A 22724-nucleotide genomic window follows, 5' to 3' on the forward strand; every position below is an offset into this window, starting at 1 on the left:
TGGACATACACGATCCGTTCTACCCGTCGTGCGATTCGTTCACGTAGAAAAAAAAACGCGTATGGGCGAAAAACTCCAGGTCGCCCACCGTTCCGTGTACCGAAAATAAACCTTCGATTTAATGCGTGAAGACGCGCGAAACTGTCAAATATTGTCTCATCTGACGGTGGTTTTTCGTTTATCACGTCAGACAAATTGATTCTTGTCGCGACTTAGAACCACGCTCGAAACATATTTGAAGAAGTACTGTCTCCAGCTGGTTTCGTTTCACTTCAAATCTATTTGCACTTGGAAAAATTAGACTGCGTACAAAAGCAATTAAACCATAGTACTATAAGCAATCAGGCTTGATAGTCAATAAAAATAAGAATTACTAGGATCCTTAAAAGTATGTGGGTTTCTAACTGGTTAATTGGGGATGAAAAATCATCCAACTTGGTAAAAAATGGATACAATAATCCAACTGCAAACTACAAGTAAAATTTTAAATATCTGTGTAAGTAAAACTTAGAAATGAATAAATTAATACAATTTTATTATTAACTAATATAAATTAATTATAACTCTTGGAATTCCAAATCAAAACATTTTCGTTTTAAGCCTATTTGAAACCTTTCCGAAATGGCCGAAAACCGTCTTTGTCTTTCGTTAACCTCTCACAAAACTCTGGAGACAAGTCCACTTCTCTTCTATTAATGCGCCCAAATCAGCATTAAAAGGCGTTTAGCCTGCCCTCAATTTTTACAAATTTCATTCTTTTTCTGGTCTTTACCCGACTTATTTTGAATTGATGGGAACCTACCTGAAAAGCCTCGGTCACCGCGAGAAATATAAGTCCATCATTCCCCAACGTTTCCTGGATCAATCCTTCTTCCTTATTACATGTATTTATTGGCTTGCAGATTCGTTACAGGTCCTAACTGATAATCAATATAAACAGGACTAAAGTGTTGTTTTGATCTTTGACTCCCCAATATTTTGTACTTTACCCAGTTGGACTCTTCTGTTTTGTCCCTCCTGTTTACTCAGATGGTATGTAGGTTCTGGATAACTTTTTTTGTATTAACACCAAATATATCTATCTGTAATTTCTTTAGTATACATTGGGACATTAATTTTTAATTATTCAATTAATTATACACAATCTTTTTCGAAATGAAAAATTTGAGCCACAGGCGGTGTTCGAAAAGTTTGTGGCATGGGCGATCGAAGTCACGGTAGCTCAAGTGGTAGAGCAACGGCCGAAGGTCGTGGGTTCGAATCCCCCTCGTGACACTGACTTTTTTATCTCAACCAATACCTGATTAAAGATTAATTTCTTGAGTAGTATTCAATATTTATTTTTAAACCCTTCATTCTTTAAGTATCTTCGCTGGGTTGGTTGTTCTGAGTGATGGTATAGTTTCGCAATAACAGAAAAGTTTGTTTACTCTATTTAATTATATACTCAGGCACACTGAAGATGGCGAAATGCTGAACCGCATCCGAGAAACCAACCCTGTAAGGATAAGCAGACCAAGACGATCAGTATCGATCAAATTTAAAAATTTCAAAGTGAATTTTCCCTCTCGTGGTAAGAATGAATGTGGAGGTCTAGTCTTGGTTCGGGATAACTTTTTTTACATTGAACACCAAATATATCTATCTGTAATTTTTTTAGTATACATTGGGACATTAAGTTTTAATTGCTCAAATTAATTATGCACAATTTTTTCGAAATGAAAAATTTGAGCCGCAGGCGGGGTTCGAGAAGTTTGTGGCATGGGGGATCGAAGTCACTGTAGCTCAAGTGGTAGAGCAGCGGCGTGTTTAGCGGAAGGTCGTAGGTTCGAATCCCGCACGTGACACAAATTTTTCATTTCAAAAAAATTGTGTATAATTAATTGAGTAATTATATAATTAAGAATAAGCTGATAAAAATAACTAAAAGGTTAGTATTAATTTTTAACTCTTCCGATAATTTAGGACAGTTTACGCAGTTTTTTAATAGTTTGAATATAAAATTTACATCACAGATAGTTCTTCTACTTTCAAGCGTATCTATATTCAATATAGTTCTTAATTCTGAGTGTGATTTGTTTTCTAAAGGAATACTGGATTTAAATGGAAGATATTTAAGAAACTTATTTTGAACTTTTTCGATTCTTTGGATGGAAACCTAGGTAGTGTGGTGACCAAACTTAATTAAATATTCTCTTTGCTGGTGGAGTTTGGATTGTACTATTCAAATTAAATCAATTCTCAATGTTTTAAACATGTGTAAATGACGGTTGACTTTTAACAGAAGCCATTTTATGGTTCTGCTCAGACCTAGCATTGGGAGAACGAAATCTGACATCAGTATGGTTACATGTACAAAACTAATCTTATTTATACTTATTTACAAGAAACAATAGAAATGATAGAGTTTGTGTTGTATTTTGTTTCCGTGTATGGTTTGCAGTGTCTTTACCAGTTCAGCAGGGGCGACACTGCGCAAATTGACACGGTCCTACCGGAGTGCAGCAGAGTTGGAAGGGGCCGCCGCCCGGGGTCGGGCACATGTTCGGCGAATTCCCTGCGCATATCTGTCGGCAGAATGTGTCCTGGTTCTCCCAGTCGGTCTTGTACGGGTTTGCGTTTTGGCCTATGTTGACGAATAGCGTGTTCGTGTTGTCCGTCTGTTCAACGAGGGCCGGGTCCGCCGTCGGTCTCACTTCGATGAAAGCCGTGTGAGTGATGAGCGGGACGGTGTCCGGGTTGGGTTTGTAACGAGGAACCTTCTCCCTGAGAAAATTCGGAGGATTGTCGGGAGAGAGAAATTTGGGAGATCTACTGTGCGATTCGTTGAGCCTTTCGACTAGTGTCCTCAACTCTGCCGCAAGCGCCTCTCTTTCCGCTGCCCGAAACTGGCAAATGTGTCGCCCGCTCATCTTCCTTTTTCCAATGGATTGTTGGGTTGTCCTGTTGTGTCTGTTTATATGATATAGATAAAAATTGGAAAGTAGGTTTGAGTAACATCTGTTTATTTAAAATATCAGCTGACCTTTAAAAAGAAATGTGTTAAGTCATACCGAGAAATAAGGAGGCGTGGCAAGGACCTGTACTAGAAATAAAAAATGCCACAATCAGAGAGTTGGTGTTATCACAAAAATAAAACCTTTTTAATCAAAATGCATTAAAATTGTACACTAGCATCAAAATATTTGATACATTCAGTGAACTCATTTTCCTCCTAAAGCTTAAATAACTAATGTCTGAAGACTTTCACCACAATGAACATCTTTTTTATTACACCAGGTCGTGTATATATGAAATCAAATATAAACGTATACATTGGTTTGTTTTTCTTTTATTTTAAAAATGATTTTATGAACTTTCTAAGTTCTTATAAATATACAGTACGTTATGTAATAAAATATTTTAAGATATTATTCAACAACATTGCTGTGAAAAGAAAACAAGATATATAATTTGAACATTTTGAGTAGAATTAATTATGGACACATTAGTAGACATCACACGTGGCATATATACTGATGAAATTTTGGAAGAATTGTGATAAACGTATGACATTGGGGGAGGCACTCCGATGCCGGAGGGGTGGCGTTTTTGTGGGTTCGATGGTGTAAAGGGGGAGTGTAGCACAAGGAGTACCTGCCCCGCACGGAAGATCAATCTGCAGACTACTTTCGTCACGATTCACCTGCCGCCACAACAACAACTTCCACCATTGCCGCCACCCGTGGGCATAAAGTTGCTCGCGGGGTAACAAGACATCATAGGAAAACAACACATGGGCTGGCAAATCTGTTTCTTTTCTCTGATCAATTCGACGTTCTGCATGTATGAGAGGGAGTATACGGTCCGGCCGTCTATCGGATAGTAAGGCTCTGGATCTGGCTTTTTCTTGCATTTACACCTTTTCTCTACGTAGGGTATGAAAGTGGCGTCGCAAAAACAAGGCCCACCGGGCGCACCGCTCAGACTTCCACTGCATTTGCAAAAACAACCGTCGAAGTTGGCGCTTTGGGGCGGACCGTACCCTTTATCGGGCCAGGCTCCTCCGCTGCCACACATACAGCCACCGTATCCGCCACCTGGTCCACTGACAGTGAATCCACCACTGCCGATAGGGCAACTTCCACCTCCGCCAAAGCCACCGCCACCACCCCCGCCAAACCCACCGCCACCACCTCCGCCAAAGCCACCGCCACCGCCACCACCTCCGCCAAAGCCACCACCGCCGCCGCATGTACTTTTGCCTCCGAAGTCTGCCCCCTTACCTTTATAACCTTTCTTGCCTTTCATTAAACAATTATCACTTCCAACTATTACCTGGTCATCATCGGCAAGGTACCGGATCGCTTGATCATCGTTATCACAGTTAGTTTTCCTATAGTCCGCCATGCACACCATTACGAATGGATCCTCCTTAGGGCAAAAGCATCGATATTCATCTTTCTCTTGGAACTCTTTTTTCTTTATCGGACTCAGATCGCGTGTTGGCGATTTCCGTTGATCAGATTCTCTTTCCGGCACATCCAGCCACGATTTAGCATGGCTTACCGTGCAACGGAGATTCTCTTCTGTGGCTTTTTCCAATGCGCAAAAGCATTCGTAAGAGACAGTAGGAGGAGACGGTGGGGGCGGTGGTGGCGGAGTGCATGTCTCCAATATATCACTGCTGCCTGCCCAGCAGCACGGCGTGTAGCGACTGGGGACAGGTTCGAATCCCTGGAGCCTTCTGCTGTCCGCTCGGAAGGTGCAGGACATGCCTGAACATGTCTTTGAACGGTAGAGAGTCTGCGTACCTTTGTTCACTGAATCATTCCATGAATAAGGAGTATGTTTCGACTTGTCACAATCAAGTGTCTCACCAAGACTGACTCTTGTCTCGCATTCCCGTTTTTTATACAGATACTGGTTGAACGCGTTGATCAGGTCTTCGTTTTCGTCCGGTTTTAAACGGATGGCTCGAAATCGTGGCATTGGTATAAACTTATGTATAATAATATGTCTGTAAATATATTGTAAAATCTAGTAGAATGGAATTTTTAAAAATTTGTATGTATTATTTTGTATAATTAAATTTATGTAAGTAGAAAATCAGCAGCATGGATAATGTTATCTTTTACTTTTGTCTATTTTTTCCTTTTGACTTTTACTCAGAATTAAATATGAAAAAGCAATGTTAAAAAAAAACAGTTATTTTTGTTTATTTAAAATCTTAAATCCTCCAACTTTACAATAAAGAAAGACGATTATATAGATTTTTTTGGTTATTTTGTATTATTTTTACTTTCGGTTATCATATGCTTTGCTTATCATATCGATCGGAAATTAAATTCTCTTTTAATTAATAACTGATTTAAACATCAGATTTTTAAATTTATCTGTTATAAATTTTGTTTTATGATTGATACAGCTTGTGTACCCAATTTTCAAAAATAAACGACTTTCCTTTCTTAAAAATTATCTGGAAAAAACAACGAATTGGCCGAAAAAACTGTATTTTTGTTTATTACATTCCTACGTTCAGCACCAATGTTTGATTGGGCTGAACGGAGTACTGTTCAATATATCATTATTAATAGTGATATATGTAATTACACTTATCTGTAACTGTCATAATTTTTCATTGAGCAACGACTTCCACTCTTTCTTTTTGCTTTGATCCTATTACTTATGCCGCAGTTGCAACGGTTGTCGGTCAAGCCTTCCCTATCCGTATCGTGGCAAAAGTTGTATTGGTTTTTATCCCCCCAATCGACTACGATCTTTTGCAACGGACGGCGTGATTTATGTCTCGACGAGGTCTTAGACGTTTGCCTGGAAAATGGAAATCTTTTCGTCTCACTAGGGTATACTTCATTTTCGTCGCTGGACATATCGTAATTGGTCATTCGCCGGCCGCAATGCGATCTGATCGATGACCTCGAAAATCTACTCGTCGGTTCGTCTTCGGGAAACCATACCGCCCTTTCTGACGAATTTTCGCAACTACATTTGTAATCATCTGACAAATCGTCCATCGGCGGTCTCACCCCGATGTTAAGAGCCATCTGATTCATCCTCAAGGCTTCCAATAAATCTTGAATTGGATAGTCGTTTACAAAATTATTCAAATTCGGTAGACTTTGAGCCACTTCTTTATTACTGACTTGTCTCGGATCATAGGGTGCAAGGCATAACGAATTACTGCTCGATGGACCCAACGAGTAAGAATCGCATTCACAGCAACTACTATTCCTTCTGCTGCAACACTGAGAACCGTAGCAAGGATAAGCCCAGCAGCCTGAATCGGCTCTTCTCCAACTCCTGAGGTTTTGATGATCACCCTGACTACAGCAGCACTCCTCGCGCGTGTCTGTATTTTTGTTCTCCCATTTGAAATGACTTCGGCACGAATTCCGCTTTTTACAGCAGCAGTCTTCTTCGCTCGTCTGCCCCGCATGCTTACTCCCGTGGTATGTGGAGCAGTGTCCGACTTGATTTCGCCAGCATTGACATTTGTCGTCTATGGTTTTGTTAAAGCACGTGTTCCGGCTATGGCAACAGCATTCGTCTGTCAACGGCTGTACCAACTCTTTACACTGGCTTTGCTGAACGTCTTGCGGGCGAGCTAATGTATTCTCGCTAGGAACTAAGGCCGCAGACTGACAGGTCAAACAGGGGACGGGTAACATCGATGCCGGGTTCAAAACGCTCATCAACATGTCGGTGTTTGAACAATGGGCATACGGGTTTGTGGCTTGATTTGAGGATTCAACGCTTGCGTCCCTATACGTGAAAGGTTGCCCGGCGAATGAATTTGAAAGCTCACGATCTCCATTTAAACCGTAATTTTTTAGGTGTTGCGAACAAGAGCCGTTTTGTATCATCGGTATTCCCAAGTGACTTGAGGAATTCGCGATAGGCTGCCCGGTGAAAAAGTTCACCTTTTCTCCACTTTTGCTGGCAATGTCGTGACCACTTTCACTTCCATTAGCATTCTTTGCATCTGATTTCGTAGAGTTTATGCCGTTGAGGGTTGGTTTTACGTTCTGGAGTTCCCTCTGATCCACTCTGAGGAAGGAGACATTATGATATCCTCTGCTTTCATTTTTTGCTATTATGGCATCACATGTTCTTCTGATTTCCATGACGGGAACACTGGTTATCAGAGGAGGCAGCCTATGCTGTAGCAAACAACGGCGTTCTCCTCCTCCTCCTGCTACTCCCGACGGCGTTTCTGCTCTGCTTGTCTGTGCCCCTTGATTTTCAGTACGTTCTTTTGACTTATCGCTCTCAGGTTCTACTATTCCCAGCGCGTCTTGCTTAAATTGGTTAAACTCGTTGAAAACGTTATTACTTTCTCGCAAATCGAATCTGCTTGACATCTTGCATTTAAATAAAGGCAATGAGTATTTGTGTGATATGTGTTGTGACTATAGAAATTTAAATTTAGTGGAATTTGTATCGTTTTGTAAATTGGACCAGATTGTTGTGATTATAAAACAAATTGTTATTTATGAAGTCATCACGTCATCACGGTTTCAGTAAATGACAATGGAAATTTCCATTTCCTCTATAAAGAAAACCCTATTGCGTTATGAAAATTTTAATTGTTAAAAAAAGGGTTTAGTAATACATAGATTATTATTTTTTCTATATGCTGAGTAAAATGTCTTCACAAAAAAATTGTTCATTTTCAATTTGGAAAATAAAAATAATTGTTAAATAACATATGTAATGGGAGCAGATAGTAGTATTTAAACGGGTCAAAAAAATATACCAACCACATATGTTCTCTCTCTCTCTCTCTCTCTCTCTCTCTCTCTCTCTCTCTCTCTCTCTCTCTCTCTCTTTCCCTCACACACCCACTACCACACTCACTAAACTTCTCTCATCTTATCTCCTTTCTATATATTATATGCCCCCTAGTTGGCGTCCTAGTTAGTATTTGACCAATGGACTTTGTTTAGGGTAAAAAAAAATAAAAATATGACTGTTCAGCCAAAACGATTTTTTGCTAGTATTTGTAGGGAAAACTATTTGTTATAGATGTTCCAGTAGTGATGTTACATTATAGTTGGTCATAAGCATTTTCGCAGCACTAAAAGTTACAATAATCTGACTGGTTTGTTATTGCAATTATTTTATTTTACTGCCTATTTTTCGAGAAGAATTATATTAGAATATTTTAAATCAAATCCTTTTTCTGGATAAAAATATTTAATCTGATATTTAGGCAATTAGCTAGTAAAAAGCATTTTAAAGGAGCAATTTTATTTAAAAATTTAGCAATTCTTGACATTTTGAAACCGTGAGAAACCTGTAAATATTAATAAATTAAAAGTTAATAAATTATCAAATTTTTTGACATCTTTTCAAGTAAGAACATGCTCGTTCTTGAAGCTGTTCAGTGACATGTCGCTTTCGTTTGTTTAAAAAATTGTGTACAATGAGCTATGAGACCACCTGATTTATGTTAATGTTACAAAAAAAACTGTTTATTAATAGTTGATAGTGATTTATTTTCAGCGGGTATCAAGTGAGGTGAAATGTGATGGCCGAAATTTCTCCGGTGTTTTTTTTATTACTGTAAAGACTAACTAAAAGACAGCAAAGAAAAGGATGTTCACGGAATTCATTTGTACGTTTTAAGACAGTCGTTGGGGAGTTTGCACTGGCAGAGATAATCTATATTCTGGTCTTTGTTAGGGTTACAATAACATATCTCTTTGATGTTTCTCGGCTCGTAAATTCTGTCACTTTTACGCACAGGCACTTTCGTGACGTTGGTCCTGAAGTCTTTGTCTTGTGGTACGAAACCGGCTTTTCTGAAAAAGTACTCCAGCGGTTCGCACAGGCAGACAGTTTCCAACTTTATGTTACCCCAATTGGCCAGCATTTCCGCCGGGCTGACCTTCTGCCTTTTACACCTGCTGCACGTCTTTGCTGCCATTTTCTCCATGGTTTTCTCGTTGATCGGAAAAGCGACCTGATTGCGGAACTGGGGTGCTGGCTGTTGACACATGCAAACGACCATATCGGCCTGCTCCGTTTGAACGTCAGCGAGGTTCATCTTGTAGTCAGAGAGGCTCACCTTCAGTTTTTTACATTTTTTACACTTATCTATGAAATCGGTCGGCGAGGTCTTTTCCAACTTTCCGATCGCCTCGAGCCGGTCTATGTAGGGGGCGGCGATTTGACCGTCCAGAGTCGATTTGTCCGTCCCTCGGTGGATGTGAGCCCCGTAGCGAACGTTGTGCTTCGGACAAATGTCACGTCGGACGTTCCTCATCTCGTCCCATTCCGTCTTGAACGGATTCCCTTCCGGCTCGATCATGATGTACGCCACGTCCGGACTGTCCTGTTCCCGGCGCATGACAGAGGGATTCGAAGTCGGCCGGATTTCCAATACCGGATTGCTGGTGATCAGCGGGATGATGTCGTAGTTCTTGACAAAGCGAGGAAGACGTCTCGTCAAGCATAGCGGAGGGTTCTTCGGAGAACGAGTTTTGAAGTCTTTTCGGGCGGTACTTCTGGCAAGCAATTGTAACAACCCTTTCAACTCACGAACGATCTGCTTTTTCTCTTCCTCTTCTATATGGCACTTGTGTTTTCCAACCATGTTTAACTCTTAAACAATAATAAAATGTATCAAGAATACTTAAAAATTTTAACTTGTGTATGTGGCTAAATTGCTAGTAAAAATATTGATGTTCTATAAGCATTCTTGTGTAAAATAAAATTATGTAGATCATATGTTCAACAATGCGGCCATTCCGAATAATGCCACGTGTTTGTTTTGTCGTTTTTCTCGACTTGATGTGTTCTCACGTGACTCTTTTTTTTTAATTTCACAACTTCTCAATTGCTCAAAAACCAACTAGTTTTTACAATTCGTGACCCAAGGGTATTCCTCTCTCCATTGTGCAGCTCCGATTGTTCTATTAGTGCCTCACGTTAAAACCGGCTGCCTAGATTCACATAAAAAGGAAAACGGAAGCACTTTCTTATTTCCCAGGGAAAAGAAACTGTGGGAGGAGGGCTTGTTTTATTGCCGAAGTTAATGGGGGGTAATTAAGTCTGTACATAGCAAATCGACCTTGATGTTTCTTCATTTATTTTCTCCAAAGGATGCATAATATATTTGATAGTATCACTTCAACAAACTTATGCCCGTAATATTTCTCCATTTTCGAAGTCGTTCTACACCAGTTCGACAAAAATTAATTTTATCAAAACTAAAATTATTTACATACTTTTATACATGGAAATACTTCATTTCAACATGTTTAAATTTTTATTTGGAATCCTAGGTCAATTTTAAAGATATATGTAAAGTTGGACGAGGACATCTTCCGGACTTAACCACTGCGATCCAACCCTCTGACGCTAAAAATACAATAATAAATCATCTCATGTATCAAGAGGTCTGTATCGATTGGTATCGATATCTGGCCCTCGGAAGATCTGACTCTTAGAAGATAAGTCATCGTCACCCGATTAAGAATAGGCAATAGGTGGCACACCCTTTATTTGGGCCAAATGTGTCGGCATGCAGAAACGGGTAGCTCGATGTGTCCCGCATAGTTTAAGGGTAATTCCTTTGGCTCCATATATAGAGCGAGTAGGAATGCTGCCCGATATAAGAAACGTGTTGAGTACGAGAATCTGGGTTCAGGTTCCGATATTTGGAGGAATTGTATATAGTACTGATACATATATGAATTTATGGTCCGAAGGTGGAATATTGAGTATCCGCATGGATCCTCAATGATGTGTTGTGGGTGATGCTCTCACCTGCAATTTCACCTCCTGTAAATTGTGCTTGAGCCAATTGCTTGCAGCGAGTATCTGGTCCCCTGTTTCGATTTTTAGAGGAAAGTGGGTTGTTTTATCGTATATTATACTGATAATTTTGTGTTCCTAGTGTGTTGAGAGTGAATGTATTTATTGGCGAGAATATGTACTGTGAGAGGGCCGATGGCGGAATTGAATATCCCATTGGCCCTCACTAAGGTTAGTTATATAATAGGTGTAACCGGTTGTAGAAGAATATCGACTACTCCACCATCCCAACAGAGTGAATAGTATGTAAATAATAAAAAACGTATTTAAGAGTGAGTGAGGGGGTGAATGGGTTTGGTTTTGGGAACTGATTGCTTATGGCCTGAAATGACCTATAGACGGTCAATATTATTGTACAATATAGATTGAACAATAATTTGACGGTTGCCCCTTAACGTTCAATAATATTGTACAAAATTTTGTTTGTGCAATGAACTTGAATAGTTTGAAGGCGATATTGAAGTTTGTGCAATATTTTGTTACTTGTTGTACTTCACAAACTGTCTGATATTGCGCAATAATGTCAACAGACGGTGCAATATTTTCCAGGTTGTACAATATATTTTCAACTTTTCGTCAATCATGCAATGTATTGCACAAACTTTCAATATCGTCTACACACGATCAATTAAATTGCACAACCCAAAATATTGTGCAATAATATTGATCGTCTATGGGCCGATTAACTCTTGGTAGCATCTGGGCGGCTGGATCAAGATAATTGAAGTCTGACCCCGTACTACCAAACCTTCGGTGGCTAATTCTAATTAATTTACTCTATTACATATATTTAGCTATTACAAAGCTGGAATTTCTGGTGGACTACGGGAAGTAATATGCTCAATTATGTACACACGTTTCTTTATATGCACGTGGGCAGTTGAGCTTATATAAATCAGTAACCAGTAAAGATATATCGCCGCAATGTGACAAACGAAGTCATCCAGCTACAGGGAGAACCCGTACCACTTGCATTATCTGTTCGCTATCTCGGCCTACAACTGTATCATAAATTAGTATGGGATGTGCACATTAAAAATGCTGTAACACGAACACGACACCGAATGTACTCCTTAAAACATCTCCTGACCAGCCAAAATAAACCCCTGCATATCAAACGCTTTATTTATCTAACAAAGACCGATTTGGCAGTCCGGCTGTTCAATATGGTCCTCGGCATCAGATACACAAATAAAGAAAATCCAAACCGTTCAGAATCGCATCCTTCGTCTGATAACTGCGGCCCCATGGTACGTACGCAACGTCGCCATTCACCGGGATTTGGATATACCAGATGTCCGGAGGGTAATAAAGGACTTATACGATCCGCACAAAGAAAAAATACTGTCACACCCTAACCCACTAATGCAGGATATCGCCAACAATCAGCCACCCCCGAGACATCTAAGACAATTAAAACGTAAAAGGCACTCTGATCTGGCTAACGAAACTTGAATAGACAAATGTGAAAAAATATAAAATAATAATAATAATTTATTGTTACTTATTTCTTATTTATTAATTTATATGCCATTATAGTACAAATCGTTGCTTCCTATTTTTAAATACTATGTGAGGAACGCCGCTGCGTGTCTTACCTCACCACACGTTTCATGTCATTTTTTTTTTTTTTTTGTATGATATTATGTAGTATCTACTGTGATACTAACTATACTGTACCATTGTACAAATAAAGTTTCTTCAATAAATTTTAAAAAAAGGAAAGATATATGTCAAAAATTTAACTCGGTTATCGTAATTTATTCATACGTGCATATATTATCTTTTTTTAACTTGTATTCCATAAAAACGAGTAGTTTTGACCCGCGGTAGATTAATTCATGTTCGATATTGAACCAGTCATCTTACATTTAAAGTATCATCCTGTTGTACCTTTAGTGTAAGATTTGTCAAGGTGTACTACTTATTCCATGCGCAAACATTTTGTTTTGTAACGGTTAATGTTAGTCACCGTGTATAAAATTATACAAGAAGAGACAGTCGGTAAATTTATTTATTAGTATTTACGAAAATATGTGAGGATTCGATGGCCATCGACCGACTATCAATAATTGTAACAGGATTGTGATCCAAATAATTACTTTTGTTATTTGCCAAGCTTTTGATCACTAATTCGATCTTCTTCAGGGTTCTTCAATATTTGTGAAGAAGATCCAATAAATGACCAAAAGCTTGACAAATAACAACGGTATTTGTAAAATATACCACAAACCTCCTTTACATCAATTATTTACGTAAAATTTTTAGACTATAAGAGTACAAATTTTATTTTTATTCTGGGCTTAATCATTAAACAACGAAAGATTTTTGTCGTTAAGGATCTCTTATTCAGTCTAACAATATCGAAAATTAATTAAGGTTTTTAGTTGAGATAAAAAAGTCAGTTTCACGAGCGGGATTCGAACCCACAACCCTCGGCTAGATACGCCGCTGCTCTACCACTTGAGCTTTCGTGACTTCGTGGTCAAGCGGACCACGAAAACTAGTGAATTTAATAAGTTAAAATGAAGTATATCTTTACTAAAGCTCTCCGTGGCCATTGCATTTGTCGCCGAGAATCAAAATAATAGATTATACGACATTTGAAAAATGGCAAAAAGAAGGGAAAATTTAAATAAAAAGAGGGGTTGAGATGGGAAGTCCGAGTGGATCAAGGTCACGATAGCTCAAGTGGTAGAGCAGCGGCGTATCTAGCCGAGGGTCGTGGGTTCGAATCCCGCTCGTGACACTGACTTTTTTATCTCAACCAAGACCTTACATAGAAAGAATAATCAATTGAAATAAACTAATAAAGGTCTTTGCTATTTATCAAATTTGTTTGGGTTGGAATTTCTTTCATTAGTTTTAAAATGATCTGGGCCCTTTTTTTATCTCAACTAAAAACCTTAATTAATTGAAATATTAGTTGGTCAAGCGGACCACGAAAACTAGTGATTTTAATATCGAAAATAACTAACAATAAGTATATTTACTTTTTTTTACGAATATTGCCTTTGTAATAAAACTTCCCGACAAACAAGTCGAATTTTTACCATTTTCCAAACAAACATGATCACACTATTTTCACCTAACGAACATTTCAAGGGAAAAAAGCTATTTGTTGTTCTTGGAAGGAAACGATATACGAGATAGCTAAACTCCCTTCACCAATAAAACCCTCGGTATAAATAGAATTATCTAGCCAACTAATAATTTACCTTTAGGTCGATTTATCAGAACTCGTTCAACACTTTGATAATTATTGATAACCTAAAAATCGTCCTTTGTGTTTGCTGAATTGAAAACGCATTTCCGTCATCTGACATCAATTGTTAAGTCTGTGCGTTTTTCCCTTGCATTTTTTGCTTTTGTACATTGGAGAAGTTTAAATAGATGACGCCTTTAATTTTAATTTAATAGTGTTTCTTAGCTTCTCAGATGTTTGGTGTGTCGAACATGTCCATCGTTACTATTCCAAATTTGGCAGTATTGTAGGTCTTTTCTGTGTTAAAATTAGCGGACGGATTAAAACTTTACTATATAACTTTACTTTGGCTTTGTGAGCTGTTCAAGTCGAAATCGTGTAAAAGGACGACTCATTAATTCAATGAAAGGGAGTCATTTCCTGCCGGGCCACCTGTTGCTTCTTCACCCAAGCGTAACCCAACGCACTGTCGTTACTCCTAGAAAACCAGACGTTGTCAAAATATGCAAAAACTGGGTGAATCGGTTTCAACAAAATTATTTTTAAAAAAAAATTTAGAAGAGAATTATTCAATTTATTCAAGAATTCAATATTGAAAATATTGAAAAAGGGGGGCGTCGTTGGTCGCAACGGTTTAGGCGTTGACACGGCTTTCATCACTGTAAGTTAAAGGTCCCGGGTTCGAAACCAGCGGCCCCGCATTCGAACTCGACATACTTACAAATGGGATTTTTTTTTCAAAAACCAGACACCCTGAAGGTTTATATGTCCTCTGCTGTTGCGAACCCTCGTAAAAAAATAAAACAAATTAATAAAATACTGAAAAAAAGATGAAGAATACCCCTGGGGACAAATATGTAAAATGGCACAAAGAACATTTAGCATAATCCATTATATTTAGTGGTCTATTGATCAAATTACTTCTTTCAATTAATTAATCTTTTTATGTAAGGTTTGGGTCGAAATGAAAAGGAGCGAAAATTCAAAAGGTTGTAGGTTGAGATGGGGAGTTGGTGTCCGAGTGGATCAAAGTCACGATAGCTCAATTAGTAGAAAAGCGGCGTATTTAGCCGAAGGTCGTGGGTTCGAATCCCGCTCGTGCCATTGACTTTTTTATCTCAACTAAAAACCTTAATTAATTATAATATATTAATTGGTCAAGCGGGCCACGAAGTTAGTGAATTTAATTCTACTGATTAATGATTTATACAAGCCACTTCGTGCTCAAGAACAGTTTTCATATCGGGCGGCATTCCTACACGTTCTCTATATTGAGCCGAGGCATTGCACCCGAGCCGAAGGTCGTGGGTTCGAATCCCGCTCGTGACACTGACTTTTTTATCTCAACCAATACCTTACATAAAGATTAATTAATTGAAAGATGTTATTTGGACAATCGGGCCACAAAATCTAATGAATTTATATGTAATATACATTTATTATTATTGTGTGGTGTTTAGTGACCGTTAATTATTATTTTGAGATCGTCAAATGCGGTCTGGTGAGAAGTATTCTGGTGTTTTAGAAAAACATTTTCTTTATCGTGCCAACGTTTCGATCTTTATTGAGATCATCTTCAGGGCCTGGGATTTACAAACATTGTTTACATATAACAATTACATTTTGGATATGGAAAAGAGAATTTTTATTTTTTTTATTTATTTTTTTTTCATTTTTTTTTTTTTTTTGAAGATGATCAGTTGGCACGATAAAGAATATGTTTTTCTGTAACCTACATCACACCAGACCGCATCTCACGATTTCTAAATAATGAATCTTATAAATAATGAATAATGATCTTCTTCAGCTAAAAAATTTGTTATTTTTCCATATGCCTTTTGAGTGCCAGTTTCCAGCCCTCTCATCTGACCTTTTTGAGATCGAGCCTTATAATTTTACAAAAATTTCGTGATGGGATAGTATTGAAGAGATAAAACAGAATATATTTGTAGTTTTTGAGTTGTTGTAACAAAAGTTAAACAATGCAGCAAAAGTAAGTTGAGCAACACATGGTTAGTTATCATACATGACAAAACTTGGAACAAACATTTCTTTTTTAATTGTTTATTCGTCAGGTCTATAGAGTTATTGCAAAATCGTACATTGACGATGGCAAATGTGAAGAGTCTGTGCGATGAAATAACTGGAAAATGCACCAAAACTAAATTAGGTCAAGATTATTAATAAATTGAAAGATTGGTCAAGCTGACCACGAAAACTAGTAAAGTATAAATAATAGTAATTTGTAATTTAAATTCTACCGAATAAAAAACATTACATTGGTGGTGATAAATGAGTTGGTATATCGAAACAATGTACCGATCGTAAAATAGAGCATATTTGTAGTTCTTTAGAAGTTATATGTTAGCAAAGGTCAAACAATTCGGGAAAAGTGGGTGAAGCAAAATGTGTTAATTATGCTTTATCATATATGGGCAAAACATTTCATAAAAATATGCAATTTATTTACAAAAATGTACTTTTGAAATCTTGGTGGTATGGAATCAGGAAAATAACGTAATGAAGATATGCTGTGAAGTATCTGACGGATAAAATACCCGAAAAATGCATCCAAACTAAATCAGGTCAAGATTATGAATAATTTTTTTCAATTAATTGATCTTTTTAAGTAAGGTGTTGGTTGAAGTTTGGTCACGATAGCTCAAGTGGTTAGAGCAGCGGCGTATTGAGCCGAAGGTCGTGGGTTCGAAACCCGCTCGTGTGGCACTAGGTTTTTCATTTCGACCAAAACCTTACATAAAAAGATTAATTAATTGAAAATTTAGCATAATGTGAGATTTTGGTTTGATCTCTCTACAACCACAGATCGAACGTTTAAGAAGCTCATTTTTCATATTTTCCTGTTTAATGTAAAAATTTATCATTCGGTATTTTTTTGACTGGAAGCAGGAAGGAAAAACGATGAAGACTATTTTGGCAATTCAACAATGTCTGTGGCAACAGCTGGTCTTAGTTGCCCTGAGATCTATCAACGCTGACTCACCGCATCGCGAATTTAAATCTTCAAAAGCCTATTATTAGCGAGACGCTTTTAGAAATTTGTTTGATGTAAATTTCTCTTTAACCTTAAAATACAACACAATTTGCCGGTTTAAAACTCAGCACACACTTGTATTTGTTTAAAAGCTATGTATTTGTTTATTTTGTGGCTTTAATTCTTTTTCCTTCGCGGAGGTTTGTTTTTAACGCCCGTTGGGAAATGTCCTCTTGTTTTTTTGTTCTGGATCGAAGGTTCTCTTTTTCTTCCCCACTGTGCGAATTAACGAATAACTGTCACCTTTTGGAGAGAAAGCTCCATTGCAGTATCTGTGAAACTGGGGCGTCCAGGACAATTATAAAATCTATCGTCCGTTCCATCTCGGACTTCAAGGAAGAAAATTACCGCCATTTCAAGATTTCGTTTTAATACATGGGAATTCTGGCCTAGGAGAACCCCATCCTTTGATTTCACACGATCTGAAATGGAAAGTTGTTTTACAGCCTATCCCTCGAGATCTGAGCTTACTATGAAGGAAATTGGCCGGAGACGTTTTCCTTGAACCTAGGTTCAAGAACTGTTTTTAAAGCGTGCTGGAAGCGGCTTCACTCCGAAAGCAATTGAACGTATAACGAACATAAAATCGAGTTATCGTAATCAATTACAGTAAAAATTTCCTTATTAATCCTGTCCTTGTTTGTAAATACTCGAAAATCTATTGACCTTCTGGTTATCTAACAATGGTCAAATAATTAGCCTGATAAGGATAATAGATTATAAAAATATTTTCCAGAATGGCCATATTTATGTCAATAAAAACACGAATTCATTTGAAAAAGTGCTTTATCTAGACAAATACAATCTCTTCACGAGCCATCACATAAATCTACTGGCTCCTATTGAAAGGAAATGAGGTGGATCGCCTTATTTCTATTTAAAAACTCGATAAAAATAAGAAAATAGATAGATAAATAGTTTATTGATTTTTCGAATGTACAATAGAAGTCAGAAAATTATACTTAGACATAAGCAAGGTCCATGATCATCTGAGGAGTAGTTGCTTAGTTATAGATTTATAAGTTACATAAAGTAATCAATTGAATTTTTTAACATAATAATTTAGTGAGAGGTCAATCAAACAAATCATTTGTCATAATAAAAAGAAGAATGAGGGGCTGATGGCGAATTAGCATCTCCATCGCCTCTCAGGTTGGGTATGACTTGGGTCTACTGCGGAAAACCTTTAAAGTACCCCATCGATCCCAAATTAGAATAGTTTATTGTAGTGAACAGGTTGATATAGGAATATCGAGTACTCCATCTACCAAACAGAATGAGTGCGATCAATGTATGTTGGTGTGAATGTATTTATTAGTGTGAATGGGGAGGGGCTGGTGNGAGAGAGAGAGAGAGAGAGAAACCAGATAGAGTGATACCTAAAGAATGTTATATATAGATAGATGGGCAAAGAATGTTACATATAAAATTATATATATATAAAGAACCCTTTGAGATTTCTTCTTGAGAATTGCAGAGTGATGAATATTGTCGTTTCTGATCATTTTAATCTTATCCTTGCAGTCAAACCCACAACTGAAAATGGAAGAAACCGATAACAGGCAAATACAGCATAGATAAGCAGATCGAACTACATAAAAATTTGGCGTTAAAGGAAACTGTTAATTACTCTCGTGATTGCACTTAAACCGAATTCTTACAAACATAATCATTCTTGTATGTTTAACAAAATTCTCTTGTATAGCATAGCTTGCATAGCAATAAAAAAAAGGAAAACAATAAATTAAAATCATTTTCTCTGCGATGCTCAGTGAGCTCAAGGCATTTCCATATAGATTATATAATTTATATCAACATTTACGCACTTATGAAATTGATGGTATCTAGACCGAAACTTGGAATATTGGTACAAACATTACGTTACTTTTTCACTCGTGATCACTTTTAATAAGGTTTTAACTTTATTTTGTAGTACAATAAAGGAAAAACGATTTATTTAAGAAAACGGCCTTGACACGCTATCATCCAGGTGTTCACAGTGAATTTCCTAATTGTATCTTTTTGCTCTTGCCGCTCTTTTTCGCGTACAATTGCGTGAATGCAATGCAAAAAAGGAAATAAATAAACGGTCACGTAATAACGCCAGAATGGACATCTTATTCCCATCGACATGGACAATTTTCCAGGCGTGAGAGCCCGATCCAAAAAGACAACGGTCTGCAAACATTTTTTGCATTGATGATGTTCAAACTACAACAGAACGAGGTGTTAAGTAAAACCGCAGGGTGGCAATCAACCAGAATAAAAAACCGAAAAGAAGAAGGAAATGGGAGGAGATGGATCAAAATAATTCGCAAGGAAATTATGCTGAAGACGTGCTAAGGTCGGCCAACAATGGAAGGAGACAGACGAGGCCTTCACTAAAATTTTCTGGTTTTGAAGCACAATAAACCAATCAAGAAAGGTGTTACTTTAGCCTTTGATTGATTACAGATCGTTAAAGATTATTCAGGAGTGTCTCGTCCGCCTAGTCACTTATATTCTGTTATACTTTATCTTTTTTCAAATTCAGAAAATACCAAATCGTCTGCAGAATGTCGTGTAAATTACAGGCCAGCTAACATAATTTTAAAGTGATTGAGAATGCCTAAAAATAGCATCATTATTCGCAAGCTGCTCGGACAGCATGGAAGGATTGTTAATGAAATATAAAAATGGTTTAGGCTGGATTGGAATGTTCTCAGGTAGTTTGACCACGTTGGTTAACAAGTTTGTGAGTTGAATTATTGTTTCCAAACAGTGAATTCATATGCTCACTACACCATAAATAGCTTTCTATCTATGATTAGGATTGATAAGAAATAATCAAACATGTTAGTGATAACTTTATTAAGTTGCCATAAAAGCAATATTCAGCCTCATAATTAGCGATGATTTGAAATTAATAAAGATGGAGGTCCATGTTGATTAGGACATTTAGATGTGGTTACGCGTGTTTTTACATGGTATTAGTGTGCGTGTGTGTGCGAGCGTGCGTGCGTGAACGTTTTAGCCGACGATTTATTAATAAATTCTGTCAGACTCCTATCGGCATTTCGCCATCTTCCGCGTTGGATGTTCCTTACCGTGTATTTTCTTTCTGTTAATACTTTTAGGTAGAAAACCAACCACGGAAAATGATGAGAATCCGAAACGGTCTGTCAAACAAAAACAGCGAGGATATATACAGACCGAAATGATCAGAAACGACCAATGACATTATTTGCGATCTAAAGAATTGATTGAAAATGATTAAAACAGTAAAAGATGGTTAAAGATTCGAAAAAAAATTTATCTGTGGTTAGAAATGCCTACAAATTGTTAGAGATCTCTAGGATAAGTTAGCGGTTTAGTGCTATCTAATTTTATTATTAGGTCATAAACAACTTGTCCAAAAATGTTTGTATGATGGTAATAATGGTTAAAATTGTTAAGCATTATTATAAATTGTATCTATGTGTTAGGAAAAGTTTATTAGGCTAAAAATATTTTTAACATAGTATTTTTATTGACGTAAAGAAATCAGAGATGAAGCAATGAGGTGGAAAAAACTTGATTTTCTGCTGTCGAGCTTTTGGCTGTATTTGACGCCTTCCTCAGGACTTTGAAAAACTAGTTAAAAAATCTTAACAACCAATTCGGACATGTGGTCCAAATAGAAGGGGCCGGATAACTCCCTCGGACCACATGTCCGAAGTGGTTGTTAAGTTTTTGTAAATAGTTTTTCAAAGTCCTGAGGAAGGCGTCATATACAGCCGAAAGCTCGCAAAGCAGAAAAACAAGTTGGTTTTTTTTCACCTACATCCCTGATACTGCACTCAACGATAGTATTTTTACTAATGGTTAAGGGCGGTAATAGGTAGTTAGGAGTTTTCGTAAGTGGTTCGAAATGCCTAGATGTGCTTTTCCATAGCTTTCCAAAGACTAATAAGGATGGATGTTCTACTTTCTGGAAAAACAAGATAATCGCACGATTAGGTATTGTTTTATCCAAGCAGTTAGATTGGAAAGGATGGTGCAAGTTTTATCATTTAATCAAAAAATATATTAAGAATGTAGATTAGAGATGATTGAAGCGAGATGAGTACGATGGTTAGAGACAGTTATAGGCTAGAAGTAGCTGCATTATCCGATCATGAAAGTCCCGTTACGTATGGTATTGGTTGAAATGAAAATGTTAGTGACGCGAGCGAGATTCGAACCCACGACCTTCGGCTCAATACGCTGCTGCGTCTCAACCTACCTTTCAAATTGGAGATGGGGAGTTGGGTCCGAGTGGATTGAAGTCACGATAGCTCAAGTGGTAGAGTAGCGGCGTATCGAGCCGAAAGTCGTGGGTTCGAATCTCTCTCGTGATACTGACTTTTTTATCTCAACCAAAACCTTAATTAATTGAAAAGAATTTATTTGGTCAAGCGGACCACGAAACCTCATAAAATGTAATAAGCAAAATGAAGTATACTTCACTAAAGCTCTCCGTGGCCATTTCATTTGTCGCCTAGAATCAAATAGATTACACAACATTTGAAAAATGGCAAAAAGGAGGGAAAATTCAAAGGTGGGGTTGAGATGGGAAGTTAGTGTCCGAGTGGATCGAAGTCACGATAGCGCAAGTGGTAGAATAGCGGCGTATCTAGCCGAAGGTCGTGGGTTCGAATCCCGCTCGTGACACTGACTTTTTTATCTCAACCAAGACCTTACATAAAAAGATTAATTAATTGAAAGATGTTATTTGGTCAATCGGACCAAGAAATATAATGCATTAAGCATTAAGCACAATGCTTATTGACCAGAATGACGCTAGAATTTCATTTTGTGCTTGGCTGTCGAATCCAGAAATAAAAATTAGACGCGTTTTAACAAAATTCGTTTTAAAATACGATTGAGTGAATATTTAAGTTTTAAATTCACTCGCGGGATATGTTGAAGGTAGGAAAAAGCCATTTGGCTGAAATCACTTTGCCATTTTTCTATCTCAACCGTTCTTAAAACGGTTATTAGTATGTCTTGTTGAGTTAATAAATTACTGCCGCGTTGTTGACTTCCGGCAAGGAGAGGGTGAACGCAAAACGGTTGCCCCTGGTTGTGTAGTTGTGCCCGGCGATTGCCCGTGTAAGGTCGGGCGCGATGCCTGGGGCGAAGCCAGCCTCGCTTCTTTGGCACGGTTTCAACGGACATCACTCTTGAATCTCCCGAACAATAACATTTCACCACAAAATTAAAACAGCCCGGTGGGAGAGACGGTGAATTAATCCATGCGACAGCACTTTTGCAAAACAGTGTCGAAATATTCGCGCTACACGGTTTTTCTTTAATGTTTTAAATTTGGGGTTTGTTAAGCGCCTTCGAGTGATTCTGCTAGCACATAAACAAGAATAAGAAATAATACAAACATACAAAAAATATTTGAAAAATAATGCCACGAGCTCTGCTGTTGTACAGGGTTTCATTAAAGTCCAATTGTTTTCATGTCCACAAGAAAATAATTCATTTCATTACTTTTTTATTTTTATCCGTCACCATAAACATCGAGAACACTTTACAATATGAATACATAATGGTAATTTTATGTTATTTGCTTTCAGGAATTCAACTCTTACAGCAAAGGGTTCACCATAGGAACATGATCATTTAGAAATATAA

At 37.6% G+C, this 22724-nt stretch overlaps 2 protein-coding genes across 8 annotated transcripts in view; one reads left to right on the plus strand and one right to left on the minus strand.

Moving 5' to 3' along the window:
* LOC106669910 (tropomodulin) overlaps positions 1-22724 on the plus strand; it is a 126897-nt gene that overhangs the window by 58206 nt on the left and 45967 nt on the right. The gene's annotated exons all lie outside the window — the stretch shown is intronic.
* LOC112127772 lies at positions 8474-9754 on the minus strand. Its single transcript, XM_024229225.1, has one exon. The coding sequence runs from the start codon at positions 9596-9598 to the stop codon at positions 8612-8614; it is 987 nt and encodes a 328-aa protein (XP_024084993.1). The 5' UTR covers positions 9599-9754; the 3' UTR covers positions 8474-8611.

This window comes from Cimex lectularius, unplaced genomic scaffold (assembly GCF_000648675.2).
Source record: "Cimex lectularius strain Harlan isolate CLEC.00 unplaced genomic scaffold, Clec_2.1 scaffold20, whole genome shotgun sequence".
Taxonomy (NCBI): domain Eukaryota; kingdom Metazoa; phylum Arthropoda; class Insecta; order Hemiptera; family Cimicidae; genus Cimex; species Cimex lectularius.

Coding starts and splice junctions, on each gene's coding strand:
- LOC112127772 (XM_024229225.1), bottom strand. CDS start 9,598: ATGGTTGGAAAACACAAGTGCCATATAGAAGAGGAAGAGAAAAAGCAG.